Source organism: Macrobrachium nipponense, chromosome 47 (assembly GCF_015104395.2).
Source record: "Macrobrachium nipponense isolate FS-2020 chromosome 47, ASM1510439v2, whole genome shotgun sequence".
Classification (NCBI taxonomy): Eukaryota; Metazoa; Arthropoda; class Malacostraca; order Decapoda; family Palaemonidae; genus Macrobrachium; species Macrobrachium nipponense.
In genome coordinates this window covers 30,594,522-30,612,441 of record NC_087222.1, presented here as the reverse complement: position 1 = coordinate 30,612,441, position 17,920 = coordinate 30,594,522, and the positions used below count along the sequence as shown (strand labels likewise).

The 17,920-nt window shown below is 37.3% G+C and overlaps 1 protein-coding gene across 3 annotated transcripts in view; it reads left to right on the top strand.

Annotated features, from left to right (window-relative positions):
• Nucleotides 1-8,249: 8,249 nt before the first annotated feature.
• LOC135204829 (hydroxymethylglutaryl-CoA lyase, mitochondrial-like) overlaps nucleotides 8,250-17,920 on the top strand; it is a 30,379-nt gene continuing 20,708 nt past the window's right edge. Inside the window, exons 1-3 of one of the 3 annotated variants that reach the window (XM_064235032.1) lie at nucleotides 8,250-8,845; nucleotides 11,729-11,758; nucleotides 15,132-15,298. In XM_064235032.1, the coding sequence (XP_064091102.1) occupies nucleotides 8,453-8,845; nucleotides 11,729-11,758; nucleotides 15,132-15,298 (590 nt within the window). In that variant the 5' untranslated portion in view covers nucleotides 8,250-8,452. The remainder of the gene's footprint in view (nucleotides 8,846-11,728; nucleotides 11,759-15,131; nucleotides 15,299-17,920) is intronic. The other 2 variants (XM_064235033.1, XM_064235031.1) reach the window with 2 other exon arrangements.

The window sequence follows — 17,920 nt, the reverse complement described above, 5'->3', positions numbered from 1 at the left end:
CTAGACCGACTGGATCAGTTAATATACGTCGAGACATCTGACCGCGAGGTTGTGTATAGTATAGTCCGATTCGACGCCGTTCGTATATTTTTGTGTGGTTCTCGGTTTTCCGCGTTGAGTCGAAAATACGTTTGAAAATGAGTAATGTTTCTCTCTCTTTTTTTGGAAAATGGTTGTTTTTCCGTTACCGATCGAAATATCGTTGGAAAAATCATGTTTCAAAGAATTGAATATACAGAAAATATAGTGAAATGGCTCTGATTTTCTTATAATGCTCGATATATGTGGATCATTCATTCGTTGTTTGACATTTGATTGATTTTTTTTTTTTTTGAAAAAATTTTTTTTTTTTTTTTTGAAATTTGAGTGTTTCGTGAAGGTGTAGTTGTTGTAGATATGATACACTTATACAGAACATTCACACACACTCCTCGAGATGTTATTAACCCCAAATGAGATGCAAATTGCGAAAGGATGATTTATGAGACTAATTTTCCTCGATTCTATCCCTTATAATGAGAAACTGAATGTCATTAAAGCTATTTGAATATTTGCTATATGAGCTCTTACCAACTTCCACACTCATTTTTCGTAAGTTAGTAAGCCCGGGTTGGATGACGGCAAATCTAGATGTGGAGTTCATGTCTTTCATATTATAATATTCATATATATATCATATATATATATATATATATAGTAATATATATATATATATATATATATATATATATATATATATATATAATTGCACGAAACTACTGAATTGTTATCATAGAGACTATACCAAAACATAATAACATATTATTATTATTATATTATTATTATTATTATTATTATTATTATATTAATTATTATCATTTCACAGTCCTCCAATTTCGACTGGGTGGTATTTATAGTGTGGGGTTCCGGGTGTTGCATCCTGCTCCCCTTAGGAGTCCATCACTTCTCTTACTCTAATGCGCCGTTTCTAGGATCACACTCTTCTGCATGAGTCCTGGAGCTACTTCGGCCTCTAGTTTTTCCAGATTCCTTTTCAGGGATCTTGGGATCGTGCCTAGTGCTCCTATGATTATGGGTACAATTTCCACTGGCATATCCCATATCCTTCTTTTTTCTATTTTCAGGTCTTGATACTTATCCACCCTCTTTCTTTCTCTTCAACTCTGGTGTCCCATGGTATTGCGACATCAATGAGTGATACTTTCTTCTTGATTTTGTCAATCAACGTCTATTTGCACGTATCACCCTATCTGTTCTGATACCATAGTCCCAGAAGATTTTTGCCTGATCGTTTTCTATCACTCCTCCAGGTTGGTGTTCGTACAACTTATTACTGCAAGGTAGCTGGTGTTTCTTGCGCAGGCTCCAGTGGAGGGCTTTTGCCACTGAATCATGCCTCTTTTTGTACTGGTTCTGTGCAAGTGCCGGACATTCGCTTGCTATGTGGTTTATGGTTTCATTTTTCGTATTGCACTTCCTACATATGGGAGAGATGTTATTTCCATATATCGTTCTTTGACATATCTGGTTCTTAGGGCCTGATCTTGTGCCGCTGTTATCATTCCTTCAGTTTCCTTCTTTAGCTCTCCCCTCTGTAGCCATTGCCACGTGTCATCGCTGGCTAGTTCTTTAGTCTGTCTCATGTACTGTCCGTGCATTGGTTTGTTGTGCCATTCCTCTGTTCTGTCTGTCATTCTCCTGTCTCTGTATATTTGTGGGTCTTCGTCTACTTTTATTAGTCCTTCTTCCCATGCACTCTTGAGTCACTCGTCTTCACTGGTTTTCATATATTGCCGCAGTGCTCTGTTTTCGATGTTGACGCAGTCCTCTATGCTTAGTAGTCCCCTCCCTCCTTTCTTTCTGCTCTTGGGTGTAGTGCTTTGTGTATTGTCATATGTTTCCTCGTTTTCTGGTCTATGCTGCGAAGTTCTGCCTTCGTCCATTCCACTATTCCTGCGCTGTATCTGATTACTGGCACTGCCCATGTGTTTATGGCTTTTATCATATTTCCGGCGTTGAGTTTTGACTTGAGTATCGCCTTGAGTCTCTTCATCTCTTGGTGTTTTATATCCCCTCCTTCCATTATTCCCAGGTATTTGTATCCCGTCTCATCTATTTGTTTGATGTTGTTCCAATCTGGCAGCTTTAGCCCTTCAGTCCTTGTTACTTTGCCCTTTTGTATGTTGACTAAGGCACATTTTTCTATTCCAAACTCCATCCTGATGTCCCCAGATACAGTCCTTACAGTCTGGATTAGGGTATCTATTTCCTTGATGCTCTTACCATACAGCTTGATGTCGTCCATGAACATCAGATGGTTAATTCTGTTGCCTCTTTTCTTGAGTTGGTACCCAGCATCCATCTTCTTCTTTTTCTTCTTCTTCTTCTTCTTCTTCTTCTTCTTCTTCTTCTTCTTCTTCTTCTTATTATTATTATTATTATTATTATTATTATTATTATTATTATTATTATTATTATTATTATTATTATTATTATTATTATTATATAATGAGGCAGTCTTTTCTGAACTCGTGGCGTCTACAATCCACTGGCAAAACTTCAAAAATCTCCAGTAGTTTTTTTTGTGTGTGTGTGTGTTCAGGAAGGCCAAAACAAAATAAACACTGCACTACTGTTGTATCTATTTAGTCCTCCTGAGCTGACAAATGTTCTGTTTACTTGTTTTTCTTTTGGGTCATTTTACATTCCAGACTGATTCAGAAAGGAATTAAATTCTAACGCATAAGTGGAGTGCAGCAAACTAATTTATTTTTTCTAATTCGAAAATTAACCACAAATTTCGTAGTTCTTGAAAAATGATCAGCCTTCAAAATTCCACTCTGGCTTCAGGATTGTGTCAATCATTAAAAAAAATGGCATTTGCGTTGAATTTTCAAACGTTTAAAATTTAGTCGCCGACTGTTATTGTTCTATCATTTTTTTTCCAATGAACTTTGTTATTTATTGGAGAGTAATTCCTCTATCAATCAAGATTAGCAATGCATAGCAAAATTGGAGTGGTTATATCTATCATTCCTGTGAGCTGATAAAGCACTGGGGATTATATACATACATACATGCAAACATATTCATTCCCCCTCCGATAACGGGTGGCTCGACTGAAATACCAGAAAATGCTCACAGATGTACGTATACGCCATTCAACCGCCGGACAAAGACTGAACATCTTTTGTGGAATGCTTTTAAAACACCCGCCACTTGGCATACCGAAACAAATGAGAGTCACCATCAGCGCGTTCAGCTTGGTCTTAAACTCCCGCCCTGTATACAAATATATTTCCCTGTAACTCAAGGTTGAGTTTACTTGCAACCTCTTGCCCTGAAAATATGTATCCCAGTAAGGACTGAGTTCACAGGCAAGTTCCCGCCCTGTGTGGATATAAGAAATGTGTTTTATCGTAGCTTATCTGTCCATCAAAGAAGAGAGATGCAAAAGATGACAATCAATCGCATGATCGAAACCAAAAAGCCAGGCACCTTCAAGTGCAATTTTTGGGTGCGCAGAGCTAAAGTTAGACTAAGCTTGGTAGTAGAGTCAAGGATAACTGGTTACGTCTTGTGCCATTACCGTAAGATATGCTGATTTGCATATTATGCAACGCTTAGGACTTTATTGGTGCTTCTAAATGAACTTTACATTGACTGACGAGTGACGCCCCTTTTGTACATATGTGTATATATATATATATATATATATATATATATATATTATATATATATAAAATATAATATATATATATATATATAAATATAAATGAGTGTGTATGTATGTATAAAAGCACGACTGCCTGTTCTCTGTTGTCATGCTGTCCATCTATATGTATATCACTGTATATATGTACGTATTCTGAGATCCTGTAGTTATTACAGGTTATAACTTGCGTTACAAGAACAGAGAATATCAAGCTTAGAATTTAAGATATCAGATGTCTTCAAATTATTATTATTATTATTATTATTATGATTATTATTATTATTAAAGTTTCGAGTAAGAAAAATACACGAGTTGATCGTGCATTTTTTGAAATCCAAGTTGGAAACTCTATACATACATGTCTCCTGTGTGTAACAACAAATGCTTACTGATAGCGCTATATATTTACACTTACCGTCGTCCAGTCCGTGGCCAGCCTCTTCCACCAGTAGCCCAATGTTTAAGCGCACAATCTTGACCCTGTCGTACGCTGTAGTATGAAAGTTACTGCCAATCTCATATATCTGTCTGCTAATATTTTTGTCTACACGTTGCATGAAAGCCTTGAATTCCAACGTAGGAAACGAATGAAGAAATTCTTCTTCTCAGGATGGTGGCTTCGAACCCAATAGCAAAATGAAATCGATGATGTGACGGGGTAACATTGGACCCCATTTTAACCTTACCAGTGTGGGTCCTGAAACCTATTTGAGAAGCAAAAACTTTCTTCATTTTTCTCTCCCGAAAATTCAAGGTTTCCAGTGAAGTTAAAAGATAGGATATTATTGTATATTACTTTTAAATTCAAGATTATTATTATTATTATTATTATTATTATTATTATTATTATTATTATTATTATTATTATTATTATTATTATTTATTATTATTATTATTATTAACCAGTTGATGAAACCTATTCATGTGGAACAAGCCCACCAAAGGGGCCATTGACTGATTATTATTATTATTATTATTATTATTATTATTATTATTATTATTATTATTATTATTATTATTATTATTAACCAGTAGATGAAACCTATTCATATGGAACAAACCCACCAAATTCAAGCTTCCAAAGATTATTATTATTATTATTATTATTATTATTATTATTATTATTATTATTATTATTATTATTATTATTAGATTATTATTATTACATTATTATTATTATTATTATTATTATTATTATTATTATTATTATTATTATTACACCGACCCAACTGACCTCTAGTTACAGGCTGCTTTACAAGCAAGAGCCCGTGCTGGCATACATTTTCCCCCATGAGCTTCAAATCGAAAAGAAAATCTAGATTAACTAGAGGAGTAAAAAAGGGAAAAAATTAAATAACGATGGAAATGGATGAAAGAAATGAAAAAGTCTCTTTAAAAACGAAAGCGCCTCATTTCTGGAAAGCCAAGTGACAGAATCATGAATTCGGAAGACTCACAACAAAAGCAGAGATTTGGACTCACAGACACTAAGCTGGTGTAGATCATCTCGAGTAGATATTTAAAAAAATTCGATTAACTGTCGTGGCTTGGGAACCAGTCGACCTTAGCAGCATGTTGCAAAAAAACGGGAGGGGGAGGGTTGTATTGGCCACTTAGAGACAGCAGGGTAGAAGTACCAGGACGGCTGCTCATTCAGATAGAGGAAGTAACCTTGCTCGATCTGGTAGGGCCTTGTCTTATTTGGAGTCCGTCGGAACGGGCTACTCGAGGCCCTATTTGTGCTAGACCAAGGAGGGGTGGGGGAAAGTGGAAGAATTAGGGGAAACTGTCACGTCTCTTGCGGGAGTGATGGCCGTAGGATTGTGAAGGGAACAAAAGCAGGAAGAAAGGTCCAAAGCATTGATAAAAAAATGAGGGTATGCGTTTAAGTACCAAGTATGGGATTTGGCTGCCTGCCAGGTGATACACAGTACCTGAGATCTGTAGGGAGTTTTGTATCATCTATAGTACGACAGATCTAAACTGACAGATTGTTTACCTCCTTGAGAAAAACCCTGCTCTCTCTTAACCTTTAAATCGTCCCCTTCTTAAGTCCTCAGCCATCTCCCGACGAGGCAATATTTGGGACAGTACTTGATGAAAATGACCGTATAAAGCCTAATCCGTAAACTCGATCCCTATTCTATTTGTTATTACCTTTAAGACGATTTATTGTTACATTTGTTATGACGTATACCCTTAAATTTTGCATATTATATTACATATTTTATTTGATGATCTTTTTCATTAAAAGTAATAAAAATCGGTAATTACCATTCAGTATATATGTCTTATGACATTTTCTTATAATCTTGCCAGTAGATTACTTCTATTCATTCTTTTTTATTATTTGAATTTTCCGTCTGCCATACTATCCATTTCCTAAACAAGTTTGTAATATTTTGCATTTCATTGCTCTTCAATTTAGGTATTCCTCTCATTTTCATTCAAGTTATGATTTACTTAGATTTCATTTCCTTTTTCATAGTATATTTTGTCTTTAAAACCACAGAGTATTCTGCCTTATTCTCTCTTTTAAGGCTGTAATATTCTCTTTATGTTTTTATAATTTATACCTTTTAAGTTTTGCATTTTATTTGAAAATAATTTTTATTTAAAGTAAAAAAAAAATCTGGCATTACCATTCATTATTTCTTATGACATTTCTTCTGAAAAATATATGACATACAGATATGAAAACATATTAGAGTAAATAAAGATTTATTATAACTCACGGTCTGGACCGTGTTATAACTCATAAAACTAATGCGTGTAACAATTCTGACTTTTCATAAGGTTGTTGTACATAAACTCATCATTGGGAGAGAATAATTTATTTACAATAATTACCACAGGAATTGTAATGATATGGTTCTATACAAAATGTACATTACGAAGAATCTTTGTCGTCAGATGATCTTAGTTCAATAACAGATATCCTTTGCAGCATCGCTGTTTGCAAGTTTTCGGAATGCTGAACTGCATTTGTCCGTTTCACAGCAAAAAGAATGAATTAATTTCCCTACTGACTATTGTTCTCGGTAACCTAAAGCAAGAAGTCATTCTTTTTGGCGCTAGTGTTCTCAGCTAGACCGGGCAGTGGGGCTTATCCAAACGGTAGCTTAAGAGATAATTCCTTTAAACTTCATGGTTTAATAGGCTTGGCCCATCTGCATATCGCCTGTCAAAGATAACAGGAAAAGTGGCAACGTCTTTCGAAACAGTTGTCACGTTTATAAATGCGATTTCTCATTTTATTTACAAATAAAATTATAATCACAGTATGTGAACACTTAAGTTCAGAAAAACATGCTAAAATCTTTAAACTCCCGATTTATTGATTCATGTGTTATAAAGTAAGGTATTAAAAACTGGATACTGGTAGATGTGGCAGCAGGTTCTTACCCAAAAACGAAAACAATCTCTCAGTTTAGATCTGTCGCACTATAGTAGCCCGGTGGGGACACTGACCAAAAGGATATGTGTAAAAAGATACTTGGATATGAAGCTTGACAGGTTAAAAAGTACAATTTAGGAAGAAAAAGAATACTAAATACCTTCACTGACCTATTCTTGATTGATACTTTGACAAAGTAGAAATAATAGTTTGCATTGTAGCGCTGAATTAGCATAGATTCAGGTATTAGTGTCTTTTGTTCTTAGTCTGAGTCGATGAGTTTCAAAAATGTCTTTGTATTATTTACTCTTTATAATCTATCCATTAAACTTTTTTTTCATTGATATCAGTTGGTAAGTAGAGCTGCATAAAACATCAAGGCCGTGTTGCGACTGAATAAAAAATCATTAGTCATTTATCGACATATTCTTTCTTTTGTTATGTTTTTAACAATGCTTCCTCTGTGAAAATAATTTCTAAAGATCGTTGTCTGTGGGTGGTTCACAAACATCAAAGTAAAACAAAGAGATGATTATATAAATATAAATCATGAAAAGAACTTTTTACTGAATTATACGAATGTTATCAAAATATCTTGCAGTTCCCACATTTTCACTTGTTGGTAGACTCACGTAGCCAATTGACTATTCATGAGAATCGTGAACATATATATTTTATCATTACGTATCGATTTGTCAAGAAAATTGCAATATGTCTCCCTGTTGCAATTCAGAATGATTAACCTCCAAGGCAGAGAATTAACCTTCAGGTTTAGTGTTTGTAGTAGCAACGGCGTGATAAGCATAATTATCAACCATGGTTCATCTAATCGAGAGATATTAGGCCTGTAAACAAAATGTCAAATGCCACCTGGATTTCGATACTCGCTTTCACGAGTGAAATTTAGCTTCCTACTTCCCTGGACTGTCGAACTTTCCTTGTAGAACGTGGCAGGAAAGACTGCTCTACGAAAAGCAAGTTGCCCTGGGGCCATTGCTGTCTGCCTCTCTCTCTCTCTCTCTGTCTCTCGGTAGCTAGCTAACCGCCGCCCCGCGAAAAACTCATCTACCCAAAATTCGTCGTGCGGTTGGGGCGGGCTAGACGGACCCTCGTGTGGCTCCTTTTGACCGAATCTATTTGTAGGAGTGGTTGTCCTTCGTTTAGGGAGATCGTACCACCAACATCACGCCACTCCAGTGCCGGACGCCGTTGGCGACGGACGGTTACGCAACATTGAGAAGAGCCGTTGTAAGGGCCCTCCCTTTCCGCATGCAACTACTACAACTACTACTATAGCGCCACCATCCTTAGACTGGCTCGCTTTCCCTTGCGACCGCGCCATGCTTCGTGATCGCCAATGGCGCCCCTTCTTTCCCTGGGGGAAAATGAAGGAAAGTCTCCCCCTCGCTAGGATGTCCGCTCTGAGGGGCCTCGGGTCCATATTCGTGTGGATTTTAGCGTTGTTCTTCGGGGGTAGCGTCCCTCCAGGGGACCAGGGAGACGAAGGGGAAAAGGGAAGAAGAAGAAGCGGCCCTAATGACAACAACAACAACAAGGCCGAAGAAAGAGGCTGCTCTTCAGACCGTCTCGACATCGAGGGACCAAGTCGCTCCATTTTCTTGGTGTCGGGGCATCGTGGTACGTCCACGGGGATACCCATGGGTACGTTGACCTGCCGTGCCAACGTCATAGGGGCGTTGAAGACCTTCTGCAGGAGGTACGGCGTCTCCGCGGTGAGTATAAATAAGTAACCCTTTTGACAAGATCTTTCGGAATGTGGCCCGTTTTGGGGGGCGGGGTGTTCGGATGGAGGGGGAAGGGACCTCCAAAGTTTCGTGTGGTGGGACCAAAAGACTCCTGTAGTAGGTAGATCTGCCCCATTATTTTATTAGTGGGAATTTCACCCTTAACGGTTGGGGGATTATCATGAGTTACCTACCTAAACCTTGACAACTGGGAATTTAGGAATTAAACCTTGACAACTGTGAATTTAGGAATTAAACCTTGACAACTGGGAATTTAGGAATTAAACCTTGACAACTGGGAATTTAGGAGTTGAATCTTTATGACTGGGAATTTAGGAATTAAACCTTGACAACTGGGAATTTAGAAGTTGAATTTTTATGGCTGGGAGATTTAGGAATTAAACCTTGACAACTGGGAATTTACGAATTAAACCTTGATGGCAGGAAGATTCTCAGGAATTAAACCTTGATGGCAGGAAGATTCTCAGGAATTAAACCTTGACAACTGAGAATTAAGGAAGTAAACCTTATGGCTGGGAGATTCTCAGGAATTAAACCTTGACTACCAGGAATTTAAGAATTATAAACTTTATGTCAGGGAGATTCAGGAATTAGCTAAACCTTTATGGCAGGGACACTCAGGAATTAAACCTTTATGGCAGGGACACTCAGGAATTAAACCTTTACAGCAGGGAGATTCCCAGGAATTAAACCTTTCTGGCAGGAAGATTCTCTGGAATTAAACCTTTACAGCAGGGAGATTCAGGAATTGAACCATTATGTCAGGAAGATTTACGAATTAAACTTTTACACTAGAGACATTCAGTGATTAAACCTTTGAGGCTGGGGGATTCAGGAATTAAACCTTTATGGCAGGGAGATTTACGACCGAAACTTTTACGGCAGGGAGAGACACCGGATTTAATGCATCCTGTAAGATAATTGTCAGAGGCGATAACTGGATTTCCTGCAGCTTTCAACACCTAGCCTAATTTTGGTGGTTGGTGCCGTGTGCCTATACGATATACATACAGAGGGGGTGCGCACCAGACAACCCCCCCCCCCCCCCCTACAAAAAGCTACAATCCGCAAAAAGTTGAAACTCTTATTAAAATGCTTAAAGTGGCCTATTTTGTCTGGTAAAACTCAAGAAAAACCCACTATAAACATTTATACCTGGTTTTTCAATAATTTTGATACAAAAAGTGCATTTTATGATAAAACTGATTTTATAAAACAGGAAATTGTGGATATTCTCATAGAAAAATGTCACGAATAGGCAAATTTTTTGCGAATAGTGGCGGTATATGTTCCAGAGAGAAAGCCGCGAATCCGGAGTGCGCTCATACAAGGTGTTCACTGGACTTATCATTTAGTAACGTCCAGAAGCTTGTATTGTTGCCATCTATTGATTCAGTTTTACCAGTCACTTATTGTTATGCTTTCCTTTTGTTGTGGTAAACACCCTCACTGTGTTGACAAAAGTCCAGAGTGCATATTTTTGTAAAGTCCTACTTTTCTTAACATCCTCTTAAAGAATATTGCTATTACAAGAAACTCAAAGACAGACTTTATATAAATAAATAAAGGATAGTCTAGTGTTACATTTTTATTCATAAATTTTAAAAGAGAGAACTTATATTATATCCAGCCACAAAAAGAACTTTTATGTCAGTAATGATGAAATCTTAGTAGAATATGTGAATTTCTATTAGTTTTGTTTGTGATCTACAAGAGTCTATTTATTATGTTCATTAAGGAATGCATCGTGTAAATGGAAGGCCATCATAGATTAATGGGATTAAGTCAAAATTAATGCTAACTAACCGTAACGATTGACAATGTTTGGCTATCGAGAAAAAGTAGAAGCATCAGTATATAGGCAGTTCCCAGTTATCGGAGAACTCAGTTATTGGCGATCCAAAAATTGATGATTTTGGGCCCTATAACGTGCCGATTTTTGGTTATCAGCAATCTCCGCTCATCATCAAGCCTTTGCAACTGAACCCCCATCAATAACTGGAGACTGCCTGTATAGGTCTGATTGATTAAAATCCAAAGTTCCACAACTCTCATCAGGATGTTAGAAAAGTTGAGGAATTTTTTTTCATCCTTTGATAATTATGAAGTTCTTGATTTCCAAGACCTTTGTCTTGAGTCTTTTTTTTTATGGATCTTATTAAGTGAACATAATAGTGCAAGATGATATCAGTCAGTTATGAGACATAGAGTGAAAACATCAAGTTCAACAATCTTCCCAAAACCATGACATTTTGAGTTATCTTGCTTCTGTTCCATTTATTACAGAACTTATGATAACAACAAGAATGTTGTTTTTGGGGACTAAATACGTACTGTCTTTTTCAACAAGGAACAGTAGCCCATTCTTCTGAAATGATCTGTTGATTGCATGTGTAAGATTACCAGCGTCTCTCATTAGCTCACAGGCCAAGAAATAACCTCTCAGTTTGAATTTGTGAATTAAAATTGTACCCTTTCGGTCCTGGGTGAGGCGGATGTGCAAGAGGGGTCTTTCTTGCAGCATCAGCCATCCATTTCCTATCTTTACACCTGAGTAAAGCTAGCGGGTGTGCCCCAGGCTCAGATGGGACTACAATAATACAAGTACCATATTACAAAATAAGTACCACTCCTGAGATTAAGCTTTAAGATAAACATTTGTATATATTTTTTTAAATTTAACCTAGTAAAAAAATCTAGTAAGAATTTTATGATAAGATTGAATGCAATTATACTCCACTGGACTGCATATAGTATTTAAATAAAAAAATATGGATATTCTTGAAGTTAGAATGTTAGCAAACGATATGTTGCTTATATTGTTAACAGTTTTAATTATTTTGTTCCAAGCTATCATTTGGACCTTCCCAGTACGAAGAGGTAAGTAATTTAGGTATATTTTACAAAATGTTCTGATGGAGAGGTATATTATCTTCATTTTTATAGTTAATGCCTTTTTGGGGCATAAAGCACTTGTACTCTGTGTATCTTTTGTAAGCATGAGGACCTCTTGTGACAGCACCTTCCCCACAGCAACACAGCCACATTCTGGATGGTAATTTTCCCCTTGCTTATTTTCTGGTCTCCTTAAGCTTTAATTCCCTCACAGTGATTTCCAGTCCTGTCCATTCTTCCAAATTTTCAATATTTCCTCCTCCTCAAATTCTGCTGCGATATTAAGCTGTCCACAAGAAACAGCTCCTGTGATCCTCCTCTGCTGCAATCCTGTCTAGCTTTTTCCATTATTATGGTAAACAACAAATGGGTGAGTGCTGTTTCTTAATGGACATCAACTTGTACCTCAAATTATTCTGATACACCTTCTACTCTTCATTATATCTAGTTTTATGATGGAGAAACATTACCGTAGCCAAACTAAAATGACTACGAATGTGTAGTGTGCTGTACGTGATGCCAAAGAAACATTACTACTGTATAGTAAAACCAAAATGACTACGAATGTGTCGTGCGCTTTGGACATTGCCACTTTTCCCAAATTTGATTCATGAAACCTAGACCTAAGTTGATAGATCATGTAGATGTGGTAAGCAGGTTGCCATGTCTTCCTCGTACCAGGTCAGAAAGGGTAAAGAGTTAAACACTTGTTCTATGTATCTCGTGAACATGTAAAACGAGAGTAAGACCTGAAATTTGATGACGAGTAAAGGATGAGTATCAGTTAAAAAAAAAAAAAAAATCTGTAGTTAGGGAAGAATTGAAATCATACCTCAAACTGTTTTGATATTGGGGTAAAATAAGAATGATTTAGTTCCTAGTCATCTAAATGAATGATATAAAGGCCCAGTATCTAGCCCAGACTCACTGAAGAAAATAAATGATACAGTGCTCTAAAAAATAGATTATTGGCTTGTCAAGTGATGGTACTTTAGATTCTAAATTAAGATCTTTTTCACACATGGCGGTTGCATCCGCACGGTTCTGTCCATGCAGATGCAAAATCAGTGAGAGAACACGGGGGTGTACACACACAACCATGCAGATTTGTTAACTGCCGTGGCATCTGCACGGTGTGAGTTTCCCCTTGCAACCGTGCGGTATCCGTGCAGTTCAAGATACACGTGTTTACTATTATCTGTTCATATGGACAACGTGGGTTTGCCTGGCCACCCATCAAAATGGAGACATTAGTTCAAATGATTATGACAAAATAGTAAAGGAAATTGTTGGAAGGAACTACCTGAAATTATAGCTAACTTATCTATACTTTTTATTGAATTTCTAAGTTTATACTCTTCACATCATTTCAGTTTATCCTGCAGTTCAACTCTACCTTCATGAATAAAATACACTGCAAATTTATCTCCTGCGGAGGTGGCAACGTGCTTCCTCTCGATACATTTCCTTCAGACAGGTTTATAAGTGGCATTTGGATACATGTCTTCGTGCCTATGAGCATCTCGTGCGGCTACTTTTATTCATTTTACTGTGTTCATATTCCCTTTCTTTCGTCAGACTTTCCACCCTCTTTAACAGTTTTTTAATACAGCAACTGCAAGGTTTTCTGTCTTCCAGATACACCTTCCAAACTTTCTTACTGTCAACTTCCTTTTCAGCACTGACTAACCTCATAGGTCCCAGTTCTTGACCTCTGGCCTAAATTTTATATTTTATTCTCTATTCTATGATCTTTATTCTTTGTCCTTATCACTGCCTTGAGCAAGTGCTAGCAAAAATATTGTACTATTTGTTGCCATGGAGGCAAACTCAGAAACATTTAAAACTAATCTATTTCTAGACTTCAAGTTTGCCTAGAAAGGCTAGAGAGTTTCCTCGCTAAAACATCAGTTGCTCCGGTTAAGTAGTAATTGGTGGTGTTGCCAAGTCTACAGAAATCATGCTGAAGCTTTAAAACTCCTCACATGGTATGATTGGCCTTTTATAGGAGTGTTAGCTCACTGGCTACTTTTTCCTGGTGCACACACTTCTGTTGCAGTGTTGCTTTTTTTTTTGCCATTTTCAGGTCTTTGATCGAAATGGGTCCAGTTTTGCTCCTATTTGGGTGAGTGCTTTGACAAAGATGACTGCTCAATCTGTACTAACTGTTCTGAAGTAACATTGTATAGCTAGGGGCTTTGGAGAAAGTATTGAAGCAGAATAAGCATTCTTAGTTTTTGCAAACATTTGTATTTTACATATATAGTACTACGCACTCCCAAAGGTGAAAAGATCAGACGTATTACCAGGTATGGTGTCTTCCTGTTAATGTTGCCTGTGGTTGAGAGATTGATCCTACACTGGAAAGAAGATGTTATTCCGACTTCCTTTCACCTTGATTTCTTCAGGGTGAAGAACCTGAAGGATGTGTGCTTTGTTTCCAAGACATTGGTATAGTTTTTAGCTTGCATGTGTTCAAGGGTCAGAATTAGATGACTGTGGACTGTGCTGCTGTTGGAGTTTTTGATGGACAAGGTTCTTGAAGAGGCACAATACATACTGTACATTTTGCATCCTCTTCCCATTCCATTGCATTCAGATATTAGTTTGTTTTCATTCCTTTGGGCTACACATCTAGCAACATCCTCATTTGCAATCTTTCTAGTGTACACTGACATAAATTTCTGGTTGAAAGGTGGTGTACAGGCTTCGTAAATGTGTGACAGATAATTATTGTTCACTTTACTAGTGAGATTCTTATATTAACCAGTAATAATCTATTGTTCATGCGCGAACAAACCTCCGGTCTTAACAATAGGATAATTTCTAGCACCTACCTGGGTCCGGTTAAATCGCTGACAAAAGCCAGGAATCTTGTGAGATCTGGCAACGCGTGCGTATGCCGGGTGAAGAGTTTGTCAGGGAACACGCCACAGCGTCAGTCTTTCTTAAAACCGCCTGGAGGAAAGTTGTGGTTGGACGCAGCTAGGCGTTAGAAATTATCCTATTGTTAAGACCTCAGGTTTGTAGCTATGAAAAATAAAAATTGTCTTAGAAAATTTGTCATTTTTTCACTCTTTCAGCCTTTTGCAAAGTCATTTTCCTTGCTGGAACATCTCCTGTATCCTAAATGGGGTTTTTGATGGAGAACCCATTTCACATCTGACCACATACAGGGAAAAGCTCAGGCAGAAACATTTTCATTGACATTTGTGAGAGAATGGAACAAGAAGATTTGCAAGGATTCATTTTTAGAAGTTTGTGATACTATATTTATTGATAGGTTCCCAAAATATCTTCAGTCATGTTAAATGACTGTTAGTTTTATTACAAACCCAGTGACAATTCAATTTTGCAGATTCGCAGTTCAGCATTGCGTCATGAATACCCGAGGCAGGTGAAGATCGTGGAGGTTGGGCCTAGAGATGGCCTTCAGAATGAGAAGGCCTTAGTTCCTACAGATGTGAAGATAGAATTCATCAATAGATTGTCTCATGCAGGGCATAAGGCCGTAGAAGCAACAAGGTAAGTGCTCTGGAATCCGTAGGAAGTTTTAAAATAAAGCAACCAGTAGCAGTGTTAGTGAGATTACTGTTTGACAATTTTCATTGCCCGTTGAAATCTGATGATGACAATTTTCATTGCCCATTGAAATCTGACGACTATTTTCATTGCCCGTTGAAATCTGACGATTACTATTTTTATTGCCCATTGAAGTCTGATGACATCATCGCTATTATACACATTATCGACACTGACTTCAAATATCATCGTCCTTAGAAAATCTTTTGATAATTGTAGCACATCAGTTTTCATGTTTTACTTCGGTTCAAAATAACACCATAGCCAGCATTGTACCATGAAAAAACAATTGACATCAAGGAATAAAATAAAAGAAATTCCTTTTGACCATGAGCAGTCAGTATGTGATCCTCCGCGTGAGCTTTTGGATGCCCCAGAGAATCTCAAATGGTTAAACTTGTATCGAAGGGGTGTTGATATTTGCTGGGAATAAGCAAATTTGTGCAGTGAAAGGGCAGAAAGCTTTGCAAAAGTTTTAAATGCCATTAGTAAATATTGCCCCTCTGCCACTGAGGGACACATTCTCTATCATAAAAAAAAAAAATTGTTTGGCAAGTCTCATGGGCTCATGTTAATAATTATATCAGATTTTGGAAGTCACCAAACAGTCTCACCCATGGGAATGCAACGATTTACCAAGATAGAGGGGGAAACATCCCTTTGCTATGTGAGAATGGGACAGCCACAAATAAAAGGTTCCTAGTACCTGCTCAACCCTAGTCATATTGGTCATCTTGACTGCAAGGTGTTTGCTAGTTCTAATGTCCAGTCATTTGAACTTTGAAATCCATTGGGGCTTTAAATTAAAAAAAAGAGCTTTGTCTTTGTAATGAAGATGTACAACTTGCATAGATTTTATGGTTGTAGTAAGCTTATTTATAGGTATGTATGCTCTGCATGAATATTATTTGAGAGACTTTAGAAAAAGTGTTGCAAATTTACTTTTTCCTTTGATAGCATCTGTTGGTTGCTACCAGTCTTAGTCAGCCGTTCATTTTAAACCTACAGTACTTCAGACATATACGCTAATTCTTATGGTCTGCAAAGTCAGATGTTCAGGGCATTGTATATGTCTGTCCCAGATCTGTACCAGGGCTAGCAATAACTTTAGTTTGGAATTCGGGGAGCAAGTAATTGGTATGAGAGTTACATAATCTACATAGTACTGTGTCATCTTTTGTAATAGGTCAAATGTCAGGTCATCATCAGTGAAGACTGAAAACAGAAACTGTTCTAGAACACAATGCAATGTCTAGATACTGTGAGGATACCATCAGCAATAACCTTTAAAAACTGTGGGTGAGATCAAGTATGTAGTCTCCATGAGAGCTCTATGGCTGATCGAGTCAAAAACAGCACAAAAAAATCAAAATGGAGAAGTGTGGACTTGTATTAATTAAAATAGTCTTGTATGTAACTAGTCAAGATCTAAAAAGGAACACTAACCTAGTTTTTGTTGGCAGGCTGCTGTTGCGGATATCTTGTTGTTCTCTACCACTAGGTTTAGTACTACCAATTTGCCGGACATTTTATCTTGGCTACAATGTGGAATCTTCTGATCTCCTAATAATTAAGCAGGAGCTAATTCATTCCTGCTGTCTGCTGACATCTCTTGAATTTCAGGTTTATTGGTTTTATTTTCCATTCTCTCATATTTATCACCTTTTCCATTAGGCGGATTTCCCTTTGAAGCCTTCTTGGGTTTGTAGTCTGTTGATTCTTTCTATAGGGTTTTCAGCTGAGGATTTCAAGAGAGTTAGTATGTATGGATGCAAGTAGCAGTATTGCAACTGGACTATGACTAGAAAATTATTTCTTTAGCAAGGTTGAAGAGCAGTGTAATGATGGTTGTTGTTGTGTAAATGTTGTAGTCAAGATTTGTACCACCCATATGAGCAGGTACAAAATGCCTAATTTTTTGCTTATCTGAAAAATATGACAGGTATTTGGAATGCAAAAAGGATGGAATATACAAAGCTCAGGAAAAAATACTTCATCTTGAAAACCCAGGAATTTTTTAACTCTATGTATCCGAGTTACCATCATTAGAATCTTATTTATTTCCACGAGCTAAGAGATGATATCATAAGAAGTTGCTTAGGGTGACAGGTACCAGGGAGGGGGACGTCATACTTGTGAGTGTTAAGTGTCAAAGTTATATAAAGCAACCTTGCCTTGCCTTAAGAGTTCCAAACAGGTTTTCTTTAGGAGATCTGAAGATTAAGGGTTTCAGCAAGATTCTTAGATTCAGATGAAGTCCCTTTTTGTGCTTGATGAAATCGGTGTAATGTGAGAGCTTCCCTCTACTTCAGTCCTCCTATCAGTGCGAGATTATTTTGTGTAAGGTAATATGTACTACTTTGCCTGCTGTATGAACACAGTTTTCTGAAGATGATACAAAACCAATTCATAAGGGACAAGCCCACCAAAGGGGCCATTGACTTGAAATTCAAGCTTCCAAAGAATATGGCGTTCACTCAGGGGTTGGGGGGGCAGAATCTCTTTTCCCCTAGGGTTAAAGTTTTTTTTTTAATTGTATTTTTGGACATGTGGAAGGCAGCGGTT